The sequence below is a fragment of the Corythoichthys intestinalis genome, chromosome 8 (assembly GCF_030265065.1).
Source record: "Corythoichthys intestinalis isolate RoL2023-P3 chromosome 8, ASM3026506v1, whole genome shotgun sequence".
NCBI lineage: Eukaryota > Metazoa > Chordata > Actinopteri > Syngnathiformes > Syngnathidae > Corythoichthys > Corythoichthys intestinalis.
Genome location: NC_080402.1, coordinates 8814864 through 8839435, shown reverse-complemented (window position 1 = coordinate 8839435; position 24572 = coordinate 8814864). Strand labels below are relative to the sequence as shown.

Below are 24572 nucleotides of genomic sequence, written 5' to 3'. Positions count from 1 at the left end.
TTAAAATGTACAATTTTAACATGAACTCCACTGCCATTGACAGCGACAGACGTCCCAATTCATTTGAACAGGGGGGTTGGACGTCTATCCCCGTCAATGTCGGCCTTTGAGTTAACCTTAGACAAGAAATTTGAGACACGACACCCAGAACACCATCTTTATTATTAACAGGTCACAGACATGAAAAGAAACTTCAGTTCAATTGATCCATATTAAACCAAATGAGTCCTCACATCAATATTTACACTCACTACACACCTTTCAATACAATTAACTCTGAATTATCCGTTAAAATAGGCATCGTATTTACGGGTTGTCGGCTGAAAAATGCAATATTGTGATCGTGTTTAAAGTTGAAACAAAAAATACAGTTGTGATGGATTTTAGGTGTAATACTAGAATCGGCCAAATAAGCAACCCTAACGTCGGCGTAACCTGAGCTTGTGTTCCGTGCACACGCTCAATAGATGCACCAGTTCCTGTAAATATTCCACTTAAATAGAAACGCACACACCTGGAAAGCTAAAATGGTCTTTGGATCGAGGGCAAGGTCCGTTTGTCCGTCCAAAAACCTGTAAAAGTCTGTTTGCATAGCCAGGAAGGAGCATCTGAAAAAAGGGAAAGGTCTGTGTTGTGTGCCACTCAGCGCCAGCTGGTCATGTGACTCTCCTCCCTGAATGAAGCCCCGCCTCCCGCTCACAAGGTGGCCTCCTTTTGCCGCTCGCGTCCATTAGACGTCTTCTTGACTTTGGAAATGCCTTCCAGGGCGCCCGACTCGGTCACTCTGGACACGAAAAACACAATCAGTGATATTGACTGCCATTGAAGTAAAAAAAAATGGGAGTAAAAAAAATGAGCGGTAGATGTCCAATCCCTTTTGACTGATTGGAGGTCTATGCGTCAATGGTAGCGAATAAGATTGTTGATGCATCGCTTCCATGGCATACCTTTAGATTGGACACAATTGCCCGGGTTAATCCGTTACCGTAATTTCCGGACTACAAGGCGCCACGTGACAAGAAAACGTCATTTTTTTCCATAGATAACATGCACTGGAATATAAACCACAGCTGTACTCACTGTACCATTGGATATTTACACCAAAAGATACTAACCGGTAACATTCCATTTGACAGCGGTCAAATAAGACTGGCATAAGACCAAATGAAACCCAAGAAGCTTTGAACCAAATGGCTGCAAAGCTTCATTGCATCAAGAAGCTTCATTAGGCCATCACTGTTCTCTTGGGAGAGAAAGTCAACCTCTGCTGCCATCTGCTGTCAAAACTGCTGTCATCCAATATGCCTCCTAGCATGCATTGCACCACTAAAGATGTAAATTACAATCAAAATTCATGTTCTGTGCTAATTATTTCTTCAGTTACTGTTCTAGTTGTTTCATTAATTGCTAGTTATGGTATTTGGTTACACTTTTTTGACAGTGGCGCAATAAGACCATCATAACTATAACATGACACTGCCATGAGTGTCATTTTGTGTCATCCAGCAAATTAACTCACTTTTGAATGGATGTAAAAGATCCATGCTGGACATAAATGTAGTGACATAATTTGACAGATGACACTAAATGACAACCGTCATAAGCATTCATTAATGCCCATGATAGTGTCATTTCATAATTATGAATATCTTAAGGCAGTCTTATAAAGAGTTACCTATTAACCCAAATAAATCAACAAATAAAGCACACTGGACTATAAGCCGCAGGATTTAAAATGAGGGGAAAAAAGTTGCGGCTTATAGTCCGAAAATTACGGTAATTATTCAGACACATTGTTGACCTGAAACTTATCTAATTCCCCTTTTTTGGGACTTCGTGTATATTCTCGAATTCCTTTTAAAATATTTTTCAATTTGTAAAAAGCTACAAAGGGAAAAACAGTTCATATAATTTTTTAAAATTAATAAAAATGAAAAAATAACACTGTTAAAACAGTAATGTAAAGCTTTTAATTAAAAAAAAAACAACAACAAACAACAAAAAAAAAAACAACAGAAAACTGAATATTCTGAATTCTGTAGTCCTTGATAAAGGCAGTCTTAGTATCTTTCTGGTTAAAATAATTTTAATTCCGGAAAACAGGCTTGATCACGTCCTTTTTAGAAGATCAGAATCGGGTAAAAAAAAGATCAGGTTTATTTATTTATTTTTTAAATATTCCATTGGCTGCCATTGAGGGTGGTAAGCGTCCAATTCATTTTGACTGGGATGGTTGGCAGCAATTGCCTACCCTTCTGGTCAAATTGGAGTCAAATCACTGTCAATGGCAGGCGGACATGATCAACTTAATGTCTGCCTTCCTTGTTCAAATAAATCGAACGTCTATCGCTGTCAATGGCAGGAGATGTCCTCAAGCCGATCATGTGAAGTTATTTTTAGAAGATCGGAATCGGGTGAAAAAGATTAAGCTTTTTTTTTTTTTTTAAATGGCAACAAAGCAACAAAATACTCTAGATGGACATGGATATTGTGAAAAGAAACAAAAAAAAATGTATGTTTTGCAATAATAGATGAATAAATTGTTGAGGTATCGGATCGGTTGTCGGTATCGGCAGATCTTCAAAATCAGGTGATACTGACTCAAACTGCTTTCAGAAATATGCGACTTGGACAACTCTTAAATATTATCTTCATTATTTACTTTCAATTTTTAAAGAAGAACTTTTTCAAATTTTTAATTTTTCCATCTAAAAAACTGAGAACTTAATATTTTTTAATTAAAAAAGCAAAAAAAAAAAAAAATTAAAGATTATTCTGATTTCTGTAATCTTTGATTAAAAAGACATATTTGCAAACATCTGGAAAACAACGATACATAATTCTAGAACAGGGGTAGCCAACTCCGGTCCTCGAGGGCCCCTATCCAGCTTGTTTTCCATGTCTCCCTCCTCCAACACACCTGACTCAAATAATCAGGATCGTAATCACGCTCCTGCAGAGCTTACTGATGAGCTGATTATTTGATTCAGGTGTTTTAAAGGAGGGAGACATGGAAAACAAGCTGGATAGGGGGCCCTCGAGGACTGGAGTCGGCTACCCCTGTTCTAGAATATTCTATCTTTTTTAGTCCTTCCAATGCAAATATAAAGCTAAAATGTTAATACAACAGTACTGTCTATTACGGACTATGAGTCACAGTTTTTCCCCCCATAGTTTGGCTGGGGGTGCGACTTATACTCCGGAGTGACTCAAGTGTGAAATAACAACACATTATTACATCAATTCACATGTTATTTTCAAACTGTATCACTAGAGGGCGCTCAAGGCCTGTGTTACAACATTTGCGGTAACTTATAAAAACAACTGAGATCAAAATGGCACTGAAAAAGAAAATCATATGTCAGCAGACTATAAGTTGCAAGTAGTGAAATATGCAGCCGAAAACGGTGATTGAGGAGCATAAAAGAAAATCTGGAGTGGGCGAGAAACATGTAAGGGACTGGCGAAACGCAGTGGTTACGCTGTTGTTCTCGTTGTTGCCTTTCAAGATGACGTCTGCTCTTGGTGTTGGATTTTATCAAATAAATTTCCCCTAAAAATGCGACCTATACCGTGGTGCGACTTATACTCAGGTGCAACTTAAGCGTCCGAAAAATACGGCAAACAATACGTGATTCATGTACGAGCCAAATAGTCGACTCATCCCAAAATGACTCTGTGATTACTACACTGTCAAAACAATAATTTGTGGCACCCCGACTTGTCACACCGTCTTACATTTCATCCATCTCTTCGTCTTCTTCGTCCTGCGGCAGCTGGAGATACGGATTGTTGGAGGCCGGTCGGAATTTGTAGCCCGTCAACACGAAGAAGATGAGCGTGGACACCTCTACTAGGAACTGAGGAAGAAATACGGACACAAGGGTTAAAACCATCACCGTCGTCATCACTGAGGTTGCTTTATTCATAATAACCTCGTAGAACCACTGCCATTGGAAAGGCATGGTAACCTTGAGCAGAATAGCGATAATCCTTGTGAAGTAGATGTAACACACGATCTATATAAAAAGAAAGTATAAAAAGAAAATCAGATAACTGACCATAAAAGAGGACAAATAAGTTAAAGGCAAAGCCTACCATGACATAGTAGTGACGGAAGAGTTTAAGTTTCTCCAAATTCATGGCAGCTGCAAGTCAAAAGTCAGAATCAAATCCATCATTTGGTTGACTGCAATTCAATCGACAGACTCACCTTTTCCATCTGTGCTGGAAGCCTCTTGCAGGTGACGAATGGACCTGCAAAAATATTCGGAATGTACTTTACACGGTTCTCTCTTTATCACTAAATAGTAGGGTCATTCCATGTCAAGTCACACACGTTCCTCAGTGAATTGTCTTCAATTTTCCCTACACTTTATATTCTTAGTATAATATATAATGTCAAATTTAAGCCTCCTAGCTCAAATGGTTTTCTAGCTATGGCCCTTCAAGGTTTACCTGTCTATCAGAATCTGCTCTTAAAAATAGCATGTGTTTTTAGAGGAGATAACCCTTTAAAAGTGGATTTTTTTAAAGCAATGATATATATAATTTTTGTAGTCCACATTTTGTGCTAGTGTGGCGTCAACTAATTTATTATCATATTTGGGAATTGTACCCTGTATTTAGAGTGTTTCAGGACACTCCGAACTTTGGTGGGGGTACAGGGGAGAGGAGGGACAAAACTGCCATTTTGGACCCCCTTATTTAGGTCAAATGATAAAAGTTAGCTTTTACCACATCAACAGTCACCTTGAACCAACAAGAGCTTTGTTGATCAAACTCGTTTAGTTATTGCATAATGCATATACTATCATTTAATGCTGCAACGATTAATCAATTAACCCAGGTAATTTGATTAAAAAACAAAAAAAACAACTTCGAATCTAATTTTGCTGCTTTGAGGATTAATTTAATTAGAGTGGTGTTGTAATAGTATGTTTTGAAAGTGTCGCAGTTAGTTTTATTGATATGTGTGGATACACTGCCCTCTAGTGACAACAGTGAATATGATGACATAACTCATCATCTTTCCCTTTCAGCCTTTCCCTTTTGTGGCAGTGAATCAGTTGTCTCCATCAAAACCTGTCTTCTGAATCCTTTTGACCGATTTGTTAAGATAATTGTATTAACAAGAAAAAAAAAAGTTAGCATAGAATAGCATTTAAGCTAGCCGACTTTTGCTACGCAAGTTAGCCAATTGTTCTAAAGATTCTTTTTAAAAAAATTTTTTTACACCGTTTGAGGTATAAAAATAAGGTATTTCTATTTTTAAATGCAGTTATTGCTTTTATGAAAGTGCAATCCTGAATATTTTGAGGAAACTCAGGTATTTTATATTTGCATTTACTGCTATTTTGAAAGTGAAATCTTAGCAAGATAAAGAAATGTTATTGCAGGTATAAACAACACTAACACTTGTTTCTTTGTTTTACATCAAAATTTATTCTGCTGTTTGTAATCCGATTACTCGATTATTCGAACTACCTAATTGATAGATTACCTAAATAATCGATAGCTGCAGCCCTACTACCATTTTTTTATATTTCCTGAAAAATCCTTAATAATTAGTAGGTTTACAAAAAGTAGTTTCTTTCTACGATTCTGTAAATATTGTTTAAACTGTCTATTCATGTTTATGATGGTAAAAACAGACCCCCCCATGATTAAACTTAGTTTAAAAAAATATTTAAAAAAACATTTTGGTGCCAGTGTGACCTACCAAATGTCATGACCACATATGTGGACACCACATCTCAATTTTAATTATTATTATTTTTTTAACCCCTTCGGAGTCCAGCATGCTGCTGAATGACACGACGCGTTCGCGTTTCAAAACCAATTAATATATTGAATTTAGTTGCTATTGCCACTTCTGGGATATAATTGGACGAAACTTTACCCATCGAAATCAAATCATGAGATTTAGCACGACCTCTTTGCTCTTTATGACTCTTTGAAAATGGCTTGGACAAAACGGAACGTCAAAAAGGCAAACGCAAGTGCTCATTTCTCATCAAAAACAATGCAACATTAAGAATAACCAATAAAAGCATGAAATATCCCTGACCAAAAAAATTGCACTTTGTCCTTGCATTTGAGTAAAAATCAGCAAAGATTTTTTTTCCCCAGCAGAGAAAATGCGGGTCTGAAGGGGTTAAGAAGTGAAATCATAATTTTTATATACATATTCTATGAATAAAAAGTTAATAAAAACAAAATCAATAAAATCAACCCCCCCCCCCCCCCCCCCAAAAAAAGATAGAAATAAACACTCCCATTTTTTTCTTCATAAATGTGATAGTGTTTAACTCATTAGCTACCACTGCCAGTGATAGACATCCAATTCATTAAAATTTAAGGACTGGCTATATAAATGTCAATTTTTCAGTTTTCTTTGACCAGCCTCAACATCCAATGCATTTTGACTGAGTCGTTGCCAGCTTCTCCCAGACTATCAATGGCATCCAATTAGTTAAATGAATAATACCTTGTGTGCACTGACACAGAATGACCCACTAGCAAGTGGCTGAAGACAAACCAGACAACAGGGAAGAGGATGGCACCGCAGCAGATGAGGTCCACAAGGAAGAGGATCTCCTTCCACAGCGGATACTCGCTGGAGCCTTCTTCAGTCGACTCGATGATGATGTAAGCCACGTTGGCCAGGCACTACAGGTGTCAGCACACAGTCAACAACAACAAACACCACAAAATGACCAAGATGTCATACCTGCAGTGGGATGACGATCATGAAGATTTTCTTCTCCTTATCAGACAGGATGTACTTAACGAAAGCCCAGCCGGTACCGATCAGCGCCAGGGTGATGAACAGCAGCGCCCCCTTAAGCCTGAGTGGGTTAGAAAGGAGAAAGCTGAAATAGGAAAACAGACTCAAGACAATACAGAACAGAAAAAGGGAAGGCTCACAGGTGAGTGATGTAATACATGACAGCCCAGCCCTCGATGGGATGTCCCTCGGTGTTGATGAAGTGATAGTTGATCTGAAAGTGACAACAAGAAAGCCTCATGAGAAGAACTTAGGCCACCATGTCCACAAAACGGTATAAATCTTTCGGACTATAAGACGTTTTTGTTTTTTTTTCTTCAAATAACAACGTGGGAAAATGATCGATTTTTAGGGGAACTGGGTGTCATGGTGGTGTTGCCACTGAGAACATTCAAATCTTTATTCTTTTCTTTGAAATTTATTAAATTTGGGTACTGCGCCTCATAGTCAGGACTAGGCATGTGCCGGTTACCGGTTTCACGGTTTACCGCGGTGTGAAAACGTCGCGGTTTCAAAACCACAAAAATTTTCCGTCAGACCGTAGTACGGTATTCGCTATTTTTCTTGTGTCAAAAATGCAGCCAGAAGCGGCTTGGCGCAGCAGCGCTCACCCCCTCCCGTTTGTTGCTGTGTGTGAAAGTGACGCTATCGGCTAGCCAGCCAGCTAGCCCAAACACAAATACTCCAAACATAAGGCGTACTGTTCTTCAATTTATTGAGCTCTCAAATCGTGGTAAGTGTAATATACAAAATGAATACATTTAAAATGTTGTACAATTAGATTATTCCATGTGAGTAGCTTCACCAGATTAGCACCATGGAAAAAGTTCGCCAAAAACAAAACACACATTTTCCTTTCAAATTCAATATATAAACTAACTAAAAGCTTACAAAGATTAATGTTAGCCGAGGCTTAGCTGGGAGAGCAACTTCGTTGAGTGTGACAGCCGCAGAGTGAGAAAACAAGTTTGATTCGCTTGAATGAAGGGGAAAAAGTGATAGCATCAAAGATCGCTAATTGCGAAAGATGATCTTGCCCTAAGCACAAATCCATGTTCGCTGGATCAAGGAGAGGTCTCACTCCCAATGTTTTTTTTTTTAAGTTTTTTTTTTAGATGAAACCTTTCCACAACAATATATACATTTTAACTAACTTATACATTTTTAACTAACTTACGAATTCTTTGTTCTTTTTAACACTAAGGCATGACATCATGTTGACTAGAGTTGACACAGTGGCTGAAAATGGCGGAACTTCACTTGAGCTTTTCCACCCTCAAAAAAAAGGGATGCAGTATAAATTTAAAAAAAAATTTTATTCAGAAGTGTTTTTACTTTTTTATAGAAATAATTCTGTTCTTGCTCTAATCTTGAGCAACTTGAGGCGCGGTTGTGAGTATAGTCTATAAGTTATATTTAGTTAAATTTTATTTAAAATATCTTTTATTGATAATTTATTTATTTTAACAATATATTCATGTTCCAATTTGCAACTATGGTCTGAAAAAAAAAAAAAATCCTGTTTAATGGAAAAAAGTTATTTTTTTAAACCCATACATCTCAAAATTTTTTGAAGCTATAATTGCAATACCGTGATACCGTGAAACCGCGGTATTTTTGCTCATGGTTATCGTACCGTCAAAATATCATACCGGCACATGCCTAGTCAGAACTGGCTTATACGTTCATTTTTATTTAGATTTCATGACATCTAGGTGGTAAGGCTAATGTGTATTTTTGTTCTGGAAACTTAACATTTGGTTGGTGCGGCTTATAGTCGTGTGAGGTCTATGTGTATGTCTTCCTTGGGATTTGGGTGGTTCGGCTTATAGTAGGGTGAGGCTTATGTGTGCATTTTTCCTTAAGAATTGATCACATTTTGGTGGGGAGTTTGCATTAATTTTTTAATCTTATGAAATTTGAGTCATGCTGCTTATGTGTGCATTTTTTTTTCTCCAGATTTTGATGGTGTGGCTTATGAGTACCGTTTTTTTCGGAGTATAAACCGCTACTTTTTCCCCCTCATTTTGAATTCTGCGGCTTACTTGTTGATTTAATTGGGTTAATACACATTATTTGACAGCGGCGTCATAACACTGCCATAAGACTGAATGAAAATGAATGCTTATGACAGATGTCATTAAGTGTCATATAATGTCACTAACTCCATTTATGTCCAGCCGGATCTTTTACATCCATTCAAAATTGGGATAATTTGCCAACAACACGAAGGCTACGTTCATACGACAGGTCTTAATGCACGAATCCGATTTTTTCGTGTTTTTCCCACTCGAGTGAGGCATTAACTTGACAGTCTGAATGTGACGTCGCATAGAACTGGACCATTTCAAATCCGATCTGGGTCACTTTCGTATGTGGTTCAAATCCGATCCGGGCCACATTTTTCCAGACTGTCGCGGTGGTCTGTACTGTCCAGTCTCTCAAATCGGAATTCATGCAGTAATTACGTCATCAAAAAGCGAGAGAGACGCTACGGTAGCGGTGCAGCTGTGCGTTATTAGTGCCTAGCTTGCCTTGAACACGGCTTTTTAGGAAAGGTCGGACTTGAGAAGTCATAAAAAAAATAAAAATGGGTTGAGGATAAGCCTGAGAACGATCGGTTTTCTCTCTGCCTTATATGAGCAATATTTCAACATTGCTTACACGGCCGAGAGTCGGGGCAAACTGCCCGTATTCGTGTGTGACATGCACGGACAGCGCGCGCATGCTATCGATCCATATACTTTGAATATAAGCCTAGTCTGTTATTTGTGTCCTCTTTTTAAAAAGCAAAATATGCTATCCCTGGAATGACGGATGACAGCCAGCATGTGTGGTCATTTGTTTTGATGCTTCTGCGCATGCGGGTCGTCTTCCTCAGTGCGTGTCGGACTGCGAATTAGTGCGCATGTGTGATACTTGAATGATCCCAGTGGACAAAGGCAGTTTGAACGGGCACGCCAAAAAAACAGATGCGGCAAAAAATCGGATTCGTGCATTAAGACCTGTAGTATGAACGTAGCCAAAGTTACATCTGTCATAAGCATAAGTGTTGCTAGATACCAAAATTAGCAATTAATGAAACAATTGGAACAGGAAAAATAATTAGCACAGAACATTATTTCTGATTGTTATTTATATCTGCAACGCATGCTAGGAGGTATGTTGGACGACAACAGTGTTGACACCAGGTGGCAGCAGAGGTTGGCCATCTCCACCAAGGGAGCAGTGATGGCTAAATGAAGCTTCTTGAAGCAATAAACCTTTGCAGCCAATTCGTTCAAAGCTTCATGGTGGTTCATTTGGTCTTATGATGCCACTGTCAAATATAGTGTTATCGGTTAATATATGTTGTAAATATCCCATAATACAGTGAGGACAGATGCGGCTTATATTCCAGTGTGGCTTATATATGAACAAATGCCATTTTCGTGTAAAATTTGGTGGGTGGCGACTTATAGTCAGGTGTGCCTTATAGTCCGAAAATTACGGTATTTTTTAAATGGTTTTTTAGAGGTGCAGCTTATAGTCAGGTACAATTTATGTGTGTATTTTTTTTGGTATAATATAATTATGGTAATGCAGCTTATGTCTATTTTATTTGTGTCAAATTTGGGTAGTGCAGTTTATACTCAGGTGCGCCTTATGTATTTTTTTCGTATTTGATTAAATTATGGTGTGGTGTTTATGTGTGTATTCTTATTCAATTTGGGTGGGGAAGCTTATACGTGTATTTCTTTTGTCACTAAAATTTTATGAATTTGAGTCGGGCGGCTTAGCAGGTGTGCTCTATTGTGAGAACTTTACAGTAATTTGTCAACTAGTATCGTTGTGATCGATTTCTAATCAATACTGACTACAAGGGGTGCCCACAAATGTTACCGCCAGTCGAAATGGATTGGACATCTATTGCAATCAAAGGCAAATATTGCATCACAAATCCTGTACTATCGTTCAGACTCACGCTGTGGAAAACCAGCGAAGTGGACTTGGTGAAAGCCAGCGCCGCCATCAGCCAGTGGATCTTAAAAACGCTGTACCTGCATCACAACCAATGTTGACAATTCACCACTCTATCCTTTCGAAGACGTGCATGTAGTCACTCGCTGTACCTGTGCTTCATAAGCGTGTAAACCCACAACAAGGCGGCCCCGAAAAAGACGCCGGCCATTCCGATGTAGAGGCGGGAGAGCGGGATTTCGGCCGCCGACAAGAAGCCACCGGGATTCTTTTCGGTCACTTCCAGCTGTAAAGGGTATGTAAGAGTTAGCGAGTGCGCGAATCACACGACACTGCGAGAAACTCACAGTAAAGGAGTATGGCAGGGCAATTCCAGGGACCATGTTCTGGCAATAGTAGAAGTTAAAGTTGTACAGCCCTTCGGAAAGTTGTCCCAAAAGTAGGTGGAACTGCGAAGGAGAAAATATCAGGTCAGAACAAATGCTGATGTCATACAGTGAGGTTTTGACACTAACTTACATTGAAGGCGTAGGTGTCGTTAATCTTATCCAAAGCGAGTGTGATCTCTTTGGTGGACCCCAACTGAACACAAACATATATTACAGCATTTTCACGACCGTGCTAAGTAGAGGCGTGCAAAATTTCCGATTCTTAGATTATTCACAACTCGGCCGTGGAAGATTCGAGAACGATTCACAAACATCCAAATTCCGATTATTGAATTATACCAGGTAAAACAGAAGTAAAACACAGTCAGCGCCGTCTTTGGGACACAATGAGGAACGGACCGAGAGTAAATATCATGTTCAACTCATGCCGCTAGATAAAGAAAAAACAATCATACCTGACTGCGGCGACAGCCGCTACAAACAACGCCCAATTGCTAGTTGCTACAAACTTACGGCTACAATAGATATCATATATATGTAGAACTAGATGCAAAATGACAGACGGCGGTGTTAGAACATGTATTATTGAACAGAGATGCGAAATGACAGACTTTCCGGCGTTAGTAAACAGCTGCCATCTTAAAGCAGTACTAAAGCAGTGACTTCTCTAGAAGGCTCTGTTGTAGCGAACCTAATTAACTTTTTATCTAAAATACTCCTAAATCGGCAGAATCTTGTCTCGAATCTATCTTTAAATGATGAAATAGTTTTAAAACTTTGTAAAAAGTAGACAGAAGGGAAATTATGGAATAACGGGAGCAATTTTAACAACTAACAGTTGATTAACAACATTAAATTAATTGAATGTAGATTAAAGCTGCTGATACAGAATGGGGACTGGAGTATTTTATTTACTGTTATTTTTGTATATTTGTTTACTGTTATATGTTAACTTGATACTGAAATAGTAGTTTGGTTTAGCCTGAGAGGATTTTTGAACAATTCTGGAACTAAGGTACAAACATTGGAAAAAAAAAAAGGAGGGGGATGCATCAATAATCATTTTATAATCGAATTGGAGCCTATGAATCGTAATCGTAATCGAATTGTTAGGTGCCCAAAGATTCCCAGCTCTAGTGCTAAGCGCATGCGAGGAGTCAGAACTCACCTGGATATCCGTCGTGGTCTTTTCTGTTATTTTATCCTCTTTCTTTGGATCAACGGGCTCCGTATTAGCTTTCGCCTTTGCTTTATCCGCAGTTGTGGCAGAATCTTTATTGCCATCTTTAACTCCTGCTGCTGAATTTCCTGGAGCCGGCTCAGGAGCCTGCCGTTTAGACTTCTGACCTAAATCATACAGACATCTCAAACTGGACCCCCTGAGAACATAGCAGTAAGATTCTCTTGACTTTAAAGCCCTTAGCAGGTTGAGACACTTACCTTTCTCTTTGGTTGGCACATTGGCCTTCAGTTTAGCAGTCAGTACGCTGTCTTGAGTTCCGAAGACACGCACATTGACGCTAAACAGCAAGAGCATTGTTAACATTTATAATACTCACATACCGTTTTGCTAACCCACCCGCATCAATGTGAACACACCTGGGGCTGTTGATATTAATAAGAAAAAGGATAAGAGGTTCATTGCTGGTCACTTTAGTGATCGTGAGAGGGCACGTCCCAGTCTCTTCAGCCTGTGAAAGGGACAAAAAAAAAAAAAAAAAAAAAAACACAGCAGCAAATGAGTCACTGTGACATTATTGCAACTTTGTAATGAAAACCAAACGCATCATATTGCATGTTTCTGTTTTGAGGAACAAAGAGCAAAGTGTTACATAAAAACAACAGTCACTACACAATATGTGAAAAATACTTCCTGTGAGTAACAAGTAGAGTGAACTCAATGCAAAAGTGCAGTTAACTCATTCACTCCCAGCCATTTTCACTGGGGCAACCCCCTTCGCTCCCGGCCGTTTTACTGGATTTTGACTGATTTTGCAAGGCCCACAGAAAATTCTGTTCTACTGCTATATAAACATGGAAACCACCAAAAGAAAGATGACTCTCTTCTTTCAGCAGGAAAAAAAAGTTCATATCTTTTTCCATTCTTTAGAAATCAGCATTAGAAATTAGATTAGTTTGAGCAATATTCTAATTAAGATTGTGACAATATCTCGATACAGCGATATATCGCGATATTTTGCAACCCGGTGGGTTATCGATATGCTCCCGCCAAGAATCGATACTTTTATTTAACATATTGGCCATACAATGGAGTATGGATGCTGTAAACTGCTCAATGTTTGTTGAGCAATTCCTTGGCGGTCCACTAGGGGCGCTCGGGAGTGGCGGTGAGGGTAAAGTGCGCACAAGTTGTCTAGAGAAGAAGAGAGGAAGCTCCAAGTGGGTTGAAAAAATAAAGCTCCGTGAGAACGGTGGAGGAAAAAATGAGAAAAATATTGCTACAAATCACACATGGGGACACACTTTAGATTTTACACCAACAAGAAAGGAAGTAAGGTGAACAAGGACTTTGCTGTATGCAAGAATTGTCTAAGAAAAATACGTTTCACTGGGAGCTGGTGACGTAGTGGCCACCGGAGCTTGTGAGCTTCGCTTTCATCACTTGAGGTAAGAAAGTTTTGCAATGTAATTGACTTTTTGATTTACATGTATTATTTTGATGACATTTGGTATTGAATGATATAAAATAAACCAGGACCCTAAACTGGATGAAAATGAATATCGAACAAGCCCACGTGAATTTACCGATTTATTTGAGAACCAATTTCCATCTAGTTTACTACACAAACTGTTATTACTGTCATTTTGATACAATAAGCTATAAAAATGGTTTGAATAGGTTCCAAGATATATAAAGTGATGTGCATGATAATTAATGTAGCCTACATATTAAAAATAGGTAATTATTGATGTAGCCTACATATTAAAAATAGGTAATTATTGAATTTTTAATTTCTATACATTCAATTCATATTTTTTTTTAATTCAATACTTCCAACACAAAAAAAATCAGGATTTCAACTCAAACGCTATGAAGTAGCTAATATTTTTTGTTTTATTTTGTTGTTTTTAAGGTGAGGAAGACTGTGACTAAGCAAGTCTGACATCTTAAATGCTGAAGCAGATAGCGGAAGTGCTCAAACCAAGCAACAAAGGTCATATACGAAGAAAAGACCCACCAATTTTATCATTGCCCCCCTCCAAGCTCAACTGCTGACACCTACGGCACTTTTTATTTATTTATTTATTTATTTATTTAAATATTTAAAACTTAAAAGAAATTAAGGGTGCCATTCATCATGATCTCTCCAAGCGATATCAGTGGTCGTGGTTGGTTTCCTCTATATGTACAGGGGCACAATTTGCAGTAGATTTATATTTTACAGCAATGTTGCACAGAAAAGGTGTCACTGTTTAATAAATGACTCAAACAGTATTTTTTTCTATTTAAAAAAATGTTTTTTCTTTTTTCGTTTCAACAGTTGTATCGTAGAATGTCATGTATCCAATTTCTGACCAATATATCGATAACCGCTGTATCGTGATATAACGTTATCGTGAGCCGTGTATCGTGAGGTGCCCTGAGGTTCCCACTCCTAATTCTAATGTCTAATGAAAAAACAGAGAAAATGAGCTTTTTGTAAAAGCATACATTTCAAACATAACTGACTTTAACACAGCTATTTTTTTTGCTTTTGTGACATCCCAAACATCTGAATAATGTTGTCCTTCTACAAAACAACATAACAAGACAAATAGAGCTTTTGATAGCAAAGTAACAATTGATTTACACATAACTAAACTATTGAACTGAGAGATGATGCTGTTGTGGCCCCGACAGCCGGGGTAAACTTTTCCCTCATCCCCGCCTGTCTCATCAAGATGGATTATTTTGAGTATTTCTTTTGTGGTGACCACTGCCTCGTGGCGGAGTTCGCCTGGGGTACTTGTGTGGGGCATGTTGTGTTTCTGGGGGGTGTCGACGAACGACCAAGTGTGACGACCACGAGGACGTCCAGGATGGCAGGCGGCGGACGACCGAGCAGAACAACCGGGAGGACGCTCGAGATGCCTGGCGCTGGACGACCGAGCAGAACGACCTGGACCACCAGTGCAGCGGACGATGCCGTTGAGTCCGATCTGCTCGCCGAGCTGAGCCCGCGCAGCCGTGCTCGGCCGCTCGCGCTCCCCGCACCCTCCAGTGTCCAGCGACTCAGCCAGAAACGCCCAAGGCCAAACCAGTCCCCCCCCCGCCACACAAGTTCCTCAGGTGAACTCCGCCACGAGGCAGTGGTCACCACAAAAGAGAGACTCAAAAAAATCCATCTTGATGAGACACGACAGGCGGTGACGAGGGAAAAACCCACCCCGTCCGCCAAGACAGCCGCGGCGGCCACATCAGCGCCATCTGCCAGCCCAACAGTCCAGCCATTAGAGGTGTGCGAAATTTCCGATTCTTAGATTATTCGCGATTCGACCGTGGAAGATTCGAGAACGATTCACAAACATCCAAATTCCGATTATTGAAATACTGTATGTCAAGTAAAGCAGAAATAAAACACACTCAGCGCGCCGCACGGTCTTTGGGACGCAATGAGGAACGGAGCGAGTGTAGCTAAACATCATGCTTGTCAGTACCCGGCCCCTCGGGTAATGACAATGCTCAACTCACGGCTTTAGCTCAACTCATGCCACGAGATAAAAAACAACAACATACCTGACTGCTGCTGACAGCTGCTACAAACTACGTCCACATAATGGTACGGTAGATATCATATTTATATAGGACTAGATGCAAAATAACAGACTCGGTGGCTTTAGCAGCACATGTACAAAACGCTGGATGCGGGCGTTAGTAAACGGCCGCCATCTTAAAGCAATAGACTTCCCTGCAAGGCTGTTGTAGCAAACCTTCCAAGCGAACCTAATTAACTTTTTATCTAAAATACTCCTAAATCGGCAAAATATTGACTTGAATCTATCTTTAAAATAGTTTTAAAACTTTGACATCTCGAAAGTAGGCAAAAGGGAAACTATGGAATAACGGGAGCAATTTTAACAACTTTAACGGTTGATTCACAACATTACATTAATTGAATGTAGTTTAAAGCTACTGATACAGAATGGGGATTTGAGTATATTATTTGTTTTTAACAGTTAACCTGATACTGGAATAGTCATTTATTTAAGCCTGTGAGGCATTTTTTTTTTTTTTTTTAAAACAGTTTTTGTAACTAATGTACAAAACATTAAAAGCAGCTAATAGCGGGTGGGGGAGGGGGGTAATCAATAATGGATTTATAATTGAATCGTAGCCTCTGAGTCGTAATTGAATTGTTAGGTGCCCAAAGATTCCCACCTCTACCAGCCATGTGCAAAGAAATGACGTTGCTGTCAAAAGCTCTATTTGTCTAGTTGTTTATGTTAGTGGTATTTTATTATTATTAGGAGGAAAACATTATTTAGATGTCTGGGGTGTCACAAAAACAAAAACTAGCTGTGTTAATGTCAAAGTTATGTTTGAAATGTATGCTTTTACAAAAAGCTCAATTTCTCCGTTTTCTCATCAGAAATTGGAAAATTGCTCAAACAAAGCTATTTTCTAAAGCTGATTTCTAAAGAAGGGAAAAAGATATGAACTTTTTTTCCTGCTGAAAGAAGAGAGTCTAATCTTTCTTTTGGTGGGTTACATGTTTATATAGCAAGAGAACAGAATTTTCTGTGGGCCTTGCAAAATCAGTCAAAATCCAGTAAAACGGCCGGGAGCGAAGGGGGTTGCACCGGTGAAAATAGCTGGGAGTGAATGAGTTAATAACGAAGAATTAGAAACACTCACAGTGTAAGACAAAACTCCACTCACGCGGGCCCTGGAGAGGGTGAACCCAACCTAAAAAGAAATAGAGAGCGAGAAATGAATCACATGATGAAGAATGAGTGCAATCATCCACCACATGTGACTCCCTTTTCCCTCAACACAAGCGAGCATGATGAAGTAAACAGACCAACATAAAGCTTCTTACCGGGTTCAAACTGTAGTTGACAAGTTGTTGCTGGAGACGGAGTGAATGTAGGTTCACATCCAGAGTACCGTTGGCATAAAAGCCAAAAGTGTTGAGGTGGACGAAAGAGCGAGATTCATTCTGATGATATAAACAGAAACAATACTAGAGACACACAAACTTGACTGTTGACTTTTATTGGAAATTTATCACACCACTCTCTCACGACAATAACACATACGGTGCAGTTGTTACGCAATAGTGACAGTATTAAGAAATGTTGATCAATGCAATTCTAATTAATTTATCATTGAAAAGTATAGGTAAAGTACGTTTTTTGTTTCAGAAAGAACATATTTCAATCACACAATTCCTTTGTTTTTACAGTGAAAAGGTGGAAGTTTTCGCCAATTTTCCGAACTTTAAAGCACTGCCGTACCCTTGCATCTTATCTGTATTTTGGATTATTTTTTTTTGACAGAAGTAGCAAAAGAGATGTGTTCGCGTGTTTATTAAAAACTTGGATAGACAGAATAGGCCCACACAATATATCGTTTGAATATCGTCATCGCAATGTGAGCATGCGCAATACAGTGAGTGATTCAAACTTCAAACTTCGCGGAATCTGTCCATCGCAATTTTTTTTTCCAATTAAAAAATAAAATACTAGGGGTGTAACGGTACACAAAAATCTCGGTTCGGTACGTACCTCGGTTTTGAGGTCACGGTTCGGTTCATTTACGGTACAGTAAGAAAACAAAATGCAAAATTTAAATGTGCTAGTTGTTTATTACACACTTTTGTGCTTTCAACAATAGGAACATTAGCCTATACAAAGCTAGAATTCTGCTCAAAAAGTAGCGGGTATTTAAAGATAATAATCCAACAACAATTTGCCTTTCAGACCCCGCGTGTTGGTCAGCTTTCTTTCTTTCTGAAAGAAGAAAAAGTCCTGTGCTAAAGAGAAAAGCAATCCCAATGACCAAGATTTTAACATGTATTTTACAAATGAAATGCCTCAATCATTTTTTTTCTTATGAACGGTTTTCAAAAGCTTTATTGGTGGATTTTCTCAAGCGCCACACAGAAATTAATAACTTTAATTGTGTAAGCAGAATCTGTGTATTATTCTTATTATCTAATTACAGGTGTTTTAGCTCATTTCAATTTATTTTATTATGTGTTTATATTTTACACATATGTCACGATAACAAATTCTAGCGTGCGATAATTTATCTCATAAATTATTGCGATATGCGATATTATTGCGCCCAGCCCAATTTTTTAAAAACCAATTTACAATAACACAGTGAGAATACAGTATATATTAATAGATCAAGTACACCCATTTAAACGTGATAAGAAATCATAACTAGAAACAATAGACCATGCCTCTTAAGTAAAAGACAACAATATTAATACCGCACAGAAACACAGAATAAATAAAATGTGTTTTCCAAGAAAAAAAAAAACACAATTGCAGTTAATAACTTAAGCATTTAGGCAAATGAAAACTTTTCCCCTCATAGCTTCTGCAATGGTGCTCCATAGGGATGCAACGATACAGTTAAGTCATGTTTCAGTACGATTTTCGATACGGGGGACACGATTTTTGATCCGATTCAATACATTTAATGCTCTGAAAAAAAAAAATTGTATTGTTAAATACAAATAACGTAACGCTAACCCGTCGGAGGGCTAGGTTTCTATTGATTATGACCACTGTCGATGCATGGCTAACGTCTTACAGGCTTTATTTAATCTGTAAAAAAACAGCGCTGTGGAGTGATGAGGGTGTAAAATTAAAACATAATAAAGCTAACTGTCAGTTTTAGCCCAGTAGTCATTGCTGAATAAAACACCAAGTAGCACTGGTCCCTAATGTGCTCCAATACAGCAGGTATCATACATTTATTTTGAACACTGCAAAAACTCAAAATCCTATCAGGACTTACAACTTAAAACTTAACTAGAACTTAAAAATAGCTTGACATAAATGGAAATTCAACTGAAACACGTGGGAAAAACACGTAGCTTTCAAGTGATGTGTGTTATCAAGTGTAGTTACATTTTTAGGTAAGAAATATGTTTGTTTTTTTAAATTGGATCTCGAAGTTCTTTGAGTGAAAGCAGTGATTTTTTTTTTGTGTTACATCTGAGATGCAATTGTTGGCTGTTTTCATCTATGTACATCGAGAATAAAGACATTGATTTACTGAAAATGGTTCAATATTGGATTAAATGTCTTTTTTTCTCAGGTACAGTGGGGAGAACAAGTATTTGATACACTGCCGATTTTGCTGGTTTTCCCACTTGCAAAGCATGTAGAGGTCTGTAATTTGTATCATAAATTCTTTTCAACTGTGAGGGACGGAATCTAATACAAAAAAACAGAAAATCACGTTGTATGATTTTTAAATAATAAATTTGCATTTAATTGCATGAAATAAGTATTTGATACATCACAAAAATCGAACTTAATATTTGGTACAGAAACCTTTGTTTGCTATTACAGATACCAAACGTTTCCTGTAGTCCTTGACAAGGTTTGCACACACTGCAGCAGGGATTTTGGCCCACTCTTCCATGCAGATCTTCTCCAGAGCCTTCAGGTTTCGGGGCTGCTGCCGGGCAGCACGGACTTTAAGCTCCCTCCATAGATTTTCTATCGGGTTCAGATCTGGTGACTGGCTAGGCCACTCCAGGACCTTAAGATGCTTTTTACAGAGCCACTCTTTAGTTGCCTTGGCTGTGTGCTTTGGGTCGTTGTCATGCTGGAAGACCCAGCCACGACCCATCTTCAGGGCTCTCACTGAAGGAAGGAGGTTGTCAGCCAAGATCTGGCGATACATAGCCCCATCCATCCTCCCCTCATAACGGTGTAGTCGTCCTGTACCCTTGGCAGAGAAGCAGCCCCAAAAAAATGATGTTTCCTCCTCCATGTTTCACGGTTGGGATGGTGTTCTTGGGGTTGTACTCATCCTTCTTTTTCCTCCAAACACGACGAGCCGAGTTTAGACCAAAAAGTTCCATTTTGGTCTCATCCGACCACATGACCTTCTCCCATTGCTCCTCTGGATCATCCAGATGGTCAGTGGCAAACTTCAGACCTGTCTGGACATGCACTGGCTTCAGCAGCGGGACCTTGCGTGCGCTGTAGGATTTTAATCCATGACGGCGTAATGTGTTTCCGATGGTTTTCTTCGAGACTGTGGTTCCAGCTCTCTTCAGGTCATTGACCAGGTCCTGCTGTGCAGTTCTGGGCTGATCCCTCACCTTCCTCATGATCAGTGATGCCCTACGAGGTGAGATCTTGCATGGAGCCCCAGAACAAGGCAGATTGACCGTCAACTTGAACTTCTTCCATTTTCTAATAATCACTCCAACAGTTGTTACCTTCTCACCAAACTGCTTGCTTATTTTCCTGTAGCCCATCCCAGCCTTTTGCAGGTCTATTATTATATCCCTGATGTCCTTACACAGCTCTTTGGTCTTGGCCATTGTGGAGAGGTTGGAGTTTGTTTGTTTGAGCATGTGAACAGGTGTCTTTTACACAGGTAACAAGTTCAAACAGGTGCAGTTACTTTCGGTAATGAGTGGAGAACAGGAGGGGTTCTTAAAAAAGAACTAAGAGCCGAATTATTTACTAGTTGGTAATGTATCAAATACTTATTTCATACAGTTAAATACAAATGTATTATTTAAAAATTATACAATGTGATTTTCTGGATTTTTGTATTAGATTCCGTCCCTCACAGTTGAAGAGAACTTATGATACAAATTACAGACCTCTACATGGCTTGCAAGTGGGAAAACCAGAAAAATCGGCAGTGTATCAAATACTTGTTCTCCCCACTGTATATTTATAATTGCTCTCTACCTAAAAATATATAAATTTATATATATCAGATTACTCAATCAAACGATATAATTTTCAGTCGATTACTAAAATATTCGATAGCTGCAGCCCTGCAGTTAGGTCACACTGCTTAGCAGAAGAGAGGATGAGAGGCTATACGAGCATAAAGCAGAAAAACTTTTTTTTTTTTTAATGAAAAACCCAATCCTTAAGTTTTCGCCAGATTCCGGTCCTCTATAAAATGGCCCCATTTCCAATCATGTGATCAGATTGGGACATCTCTAATGAAAAAGATGTGGTCATTATGAGTCAACCAAACACAGCTATGCAAGTTAGGTGAAAATTCTTGGCCTTTAAAGATCGCAATACATATCGCTAGCCCCCCCAAATCGCAATGTCAGTTTAAAAAAAAAAATCGTTCAGCCCCAAGTGTTTTTGAGAACGCGAAACGTGTAATTGAACATTGATAACGTCGAAGCGTGAAATTGTTCACCCTATAACATGACGCGTGGCTTAATTTTATGGTATTGCAGTAATTTCTTTCCGTATGATTTCTTCCCCGAGTAACTCTCCAGCCATGCTAACTCTTCTGCTGCTCACCGCAATATAACGACTTACCTTCAGGGTGAGTTTGTGTATCCTTGCCTTGCATCCACCCAGAAAAAATAGTAGTAGTAATCCAGCCACGACGCCACCTTGGTGCGCCACGGCCATATTCCCGCAGAGAGAACGAGAAACTACACTACAAGCCAAAAGGATGGACGAATCGATTGACAGCCCCTCGGTTGCTAACGGTATCCCAACAACACAGGAGGGGCGACGTAGAAGAATGAAAGCAGGCGAAATGTTCGTTGAATCACGTTGTGTTACTAAAATACCAACAATAGGTGAACTCGGTGGGCTTTCATCGCTACAAAGCAACGGCAGCTTCGAGCATTTAGCAATTAGCTCATCTCCCTTCCTGGTGTTGGACTCGCAACTAGCCAAACATTCGACAAGGAACCGGATGTGACGTTATCATTCCTCGTCATGCTAACAAAATGACGAAGCGGGAAAACGAAAAATATGCTATTTAACCGTCAAATATATTTATTGAATTGATGTTATCTAGTGTAATTTTTATTTTTGCAACTTGGAGCACTGGAATTCGAATGAGTCGGTCATGTGACACGAATGATTGACAAACAACTTCCGGCTCCACGTCTCCCGAGTTGCGATGGATGATGACGTTATATAAAAATAACAGGTTTGACACGTGGAACCAACTTATTTTTTTTTCTTTTTTAATTAATAAGAGTTGGTGGCGTTTATTCGGCAAACGAAATAAACGTTATAGTTGCTCGCACATCTGTCCTTATTGAACTTATTGGTTGACATTGACGGAGCCACACGTCCAATCCATTTTGATTAGGAGAGGTTGGCAGCGAATAATTGGTGCCAGCCTGAGGGCGCTGAATAACAAGGGCGTAGGTTTGCATAGGGACGGTAGGGACATAACACGACCAACTTTTCAGGATACTCAAATTGTCCCCACCAACTTTTAAGCAACCTTATTTGCATTATAGGGTGATTCAAAACGAATGTGCCAAAATCATAACACAACATGTCAAAAATGAAAAACATTACAAAACTCTAGCTTGGACACGTGTTGAACATCATTTCAAGTTTTACACATTGAATATTTTATTAGTTTTGGCTCTATGGCTCTCTCTAAAATGTGTATTTACTGCCATCCTGTGGCAAACACATGACATGACATACATTTATTATTACGTACACTGCTGGTCAAAAGTATTGGCACCCCTGCAATTCTGTCAGATAATGCTGAATTTCTTCCAGAAAATGATTGCAATTACAAATGCTTTGGTAGTAATATCTTCATTTATTTTGCCACACTGAGTATTTGTAAGTAGTAGTAGTAGTTTGAGCACTTATAAAACATGGAATATGGAAATGATGTTCAACACATGCGTCCAAGCTACAGTTTTGTAATGTTTTTCCATTTTTGACATGTTGTGTTATGATTTTGGCACATTCATTTTGAATCACCCGATAGTTTATTTATTTAAATTATCTTCTTATATGTTGTAAGGATATAATTGACCCTACCCAAGGCCGGCCCAGCCTATACGCAGACTATGCAGCTGCTTAGGGCCCCTGAGCACTAGAGGGCCTCCAATCTGACAACCTCATTTTATACGTTGTTAATAGAGCATCGTGAATAATGCAGCGCACATTGCAATTTATCTATGCAAACATCCATTTTCTTGTCATTACAATTCTGGCAACCTGGGGAGTGACGTTGAACCTGCTTTGCGATGATTGGTGCTCAAACTTGCTTGGAAAATAGATGCACGAATATGTCGAAGAGAATTTGTCCTTCTGGAGCAGAGAAACGAAAAATCTGATTAATATAAAAAATATGGACGTATGGGTTGGATTGCATGTATGGGTTTCACAGTAAACTGTGACGAAATGGTGGGCCAAAAATATGGGCCCCTTGGCATTATTTTGCTTAGGGCTCCCAGATGGCCTGGACCAACCCTGACCCTACCATTAACTGACTCATTTTCATTATGTTCAGACTTACATTTACCCCTTTTCACTTGCTGAATGTCCCGGTCCACCCCCCCTCAAACACACATTTGATTGGCTGAAGACTTGGATTTATTTAAAATTTATTTATTTATTTTCTACTATATTTATTTGGAAAAGGTTTATTTTTGCAGCCTACGCAGACATTTTTTCTTCAGATAATGATACATTAATCATAATCGAGGTAAAAGTTTTCATATTTTTTTGAGTTTAGCTGTACTTGTGGACAAAAGCAGTAGTGTTTTACCTGAACGAAAGCTCCATTTTTATCATACCCTGACTAAGATGTTTTTTCAGTTACATTTAATTTAGGGCTGCCAAAATTATCGCGTTAACGGGCAGTAATTAATTTTTAAAAATTAATCATGTTAAAATATTTGACGCATTTAATGCACATGCCCCGCTCAAACAGATTAAAATGACAGCACAGTGTCATGTCCATTTGTTACTTGTGTTTTTTGGTGTTTTGTCGCCCTCTGCTGGCGCTTGGGTGCGCCTGATTTTATGGGTTTCAGCACCATGAGCATTGTGTAATTATTGACATCAACAATGGCGAGCTACTAGTTTATTTTTTGATTGAAAATTTTACAAATTTGATTAAAACGAAAACATTAAGAGGGGTTTTAATATAAAATTTCTATAACTTGTACTAACATTTATCTTTTAAGAACTACACGTGTTTCTATCCATGGATCGCTTTAACAGAATGTTAATGATGTTAATGCCATCGTGTTGATTTATTTTTATAATCAACAAATACAGTACTTATGTACAGTATGTTGAATGTATATATCCGTCTTGTGTCTTATCTTTCCATTCCAACAATAATTTACAGAAAAATATGGCATATTTTATAGATGGTTTGAATTGCGATTAATTACGGTTAATTAAGTTTTAAGATGTGATTAACTCGATTAAAAATTTTATTCGTTTGACAGCCCTAATTTAATTTCTTTATT

The 24572-nt window shown here is 38.7% G+C and overlaps 1 protein-coding gene across 1 annotated transcript; it reads right to left on the bottom strand.

Moving 5' to 3' along the window:
- Positions 1-143: 143 nt before the first annotated feature.
- On the bottom strand, positions 144-22016 carry LOC130920789 (protein GPR108-like). Its single transcript, XM_057844250.1, has 18 exons — positions 21637-22016; positions 17181-17300; positions 16997-17047; positions 12739-12830; positions 12580-12659; positions 12308-12486; positions 11270-11332; positions 11098-11199; positions 10903-11036; positions 10755-10830; positions 6931-7004; positions 6734-6851; positions 6542-6672; positions 4214-4257; positions 4099-4148; positions 3936-4019; positions 3739-3860; positions 144-784 (listed from the first exon to the last, which is right to left on the bottom strand). The coding sequence occupies exons 1-18, from the start codon at positions 21730-21732 to the stop codon at positions 697-699; spliced, it is 1704 nt and encodes a 567-aa protein (XP_057700233.1). The 5' UTR covers positions 21733-22016; the 3' UTR covers positions 144-696.
- Positions 22017-24572: the final 2556 nt, after the last annotated feature.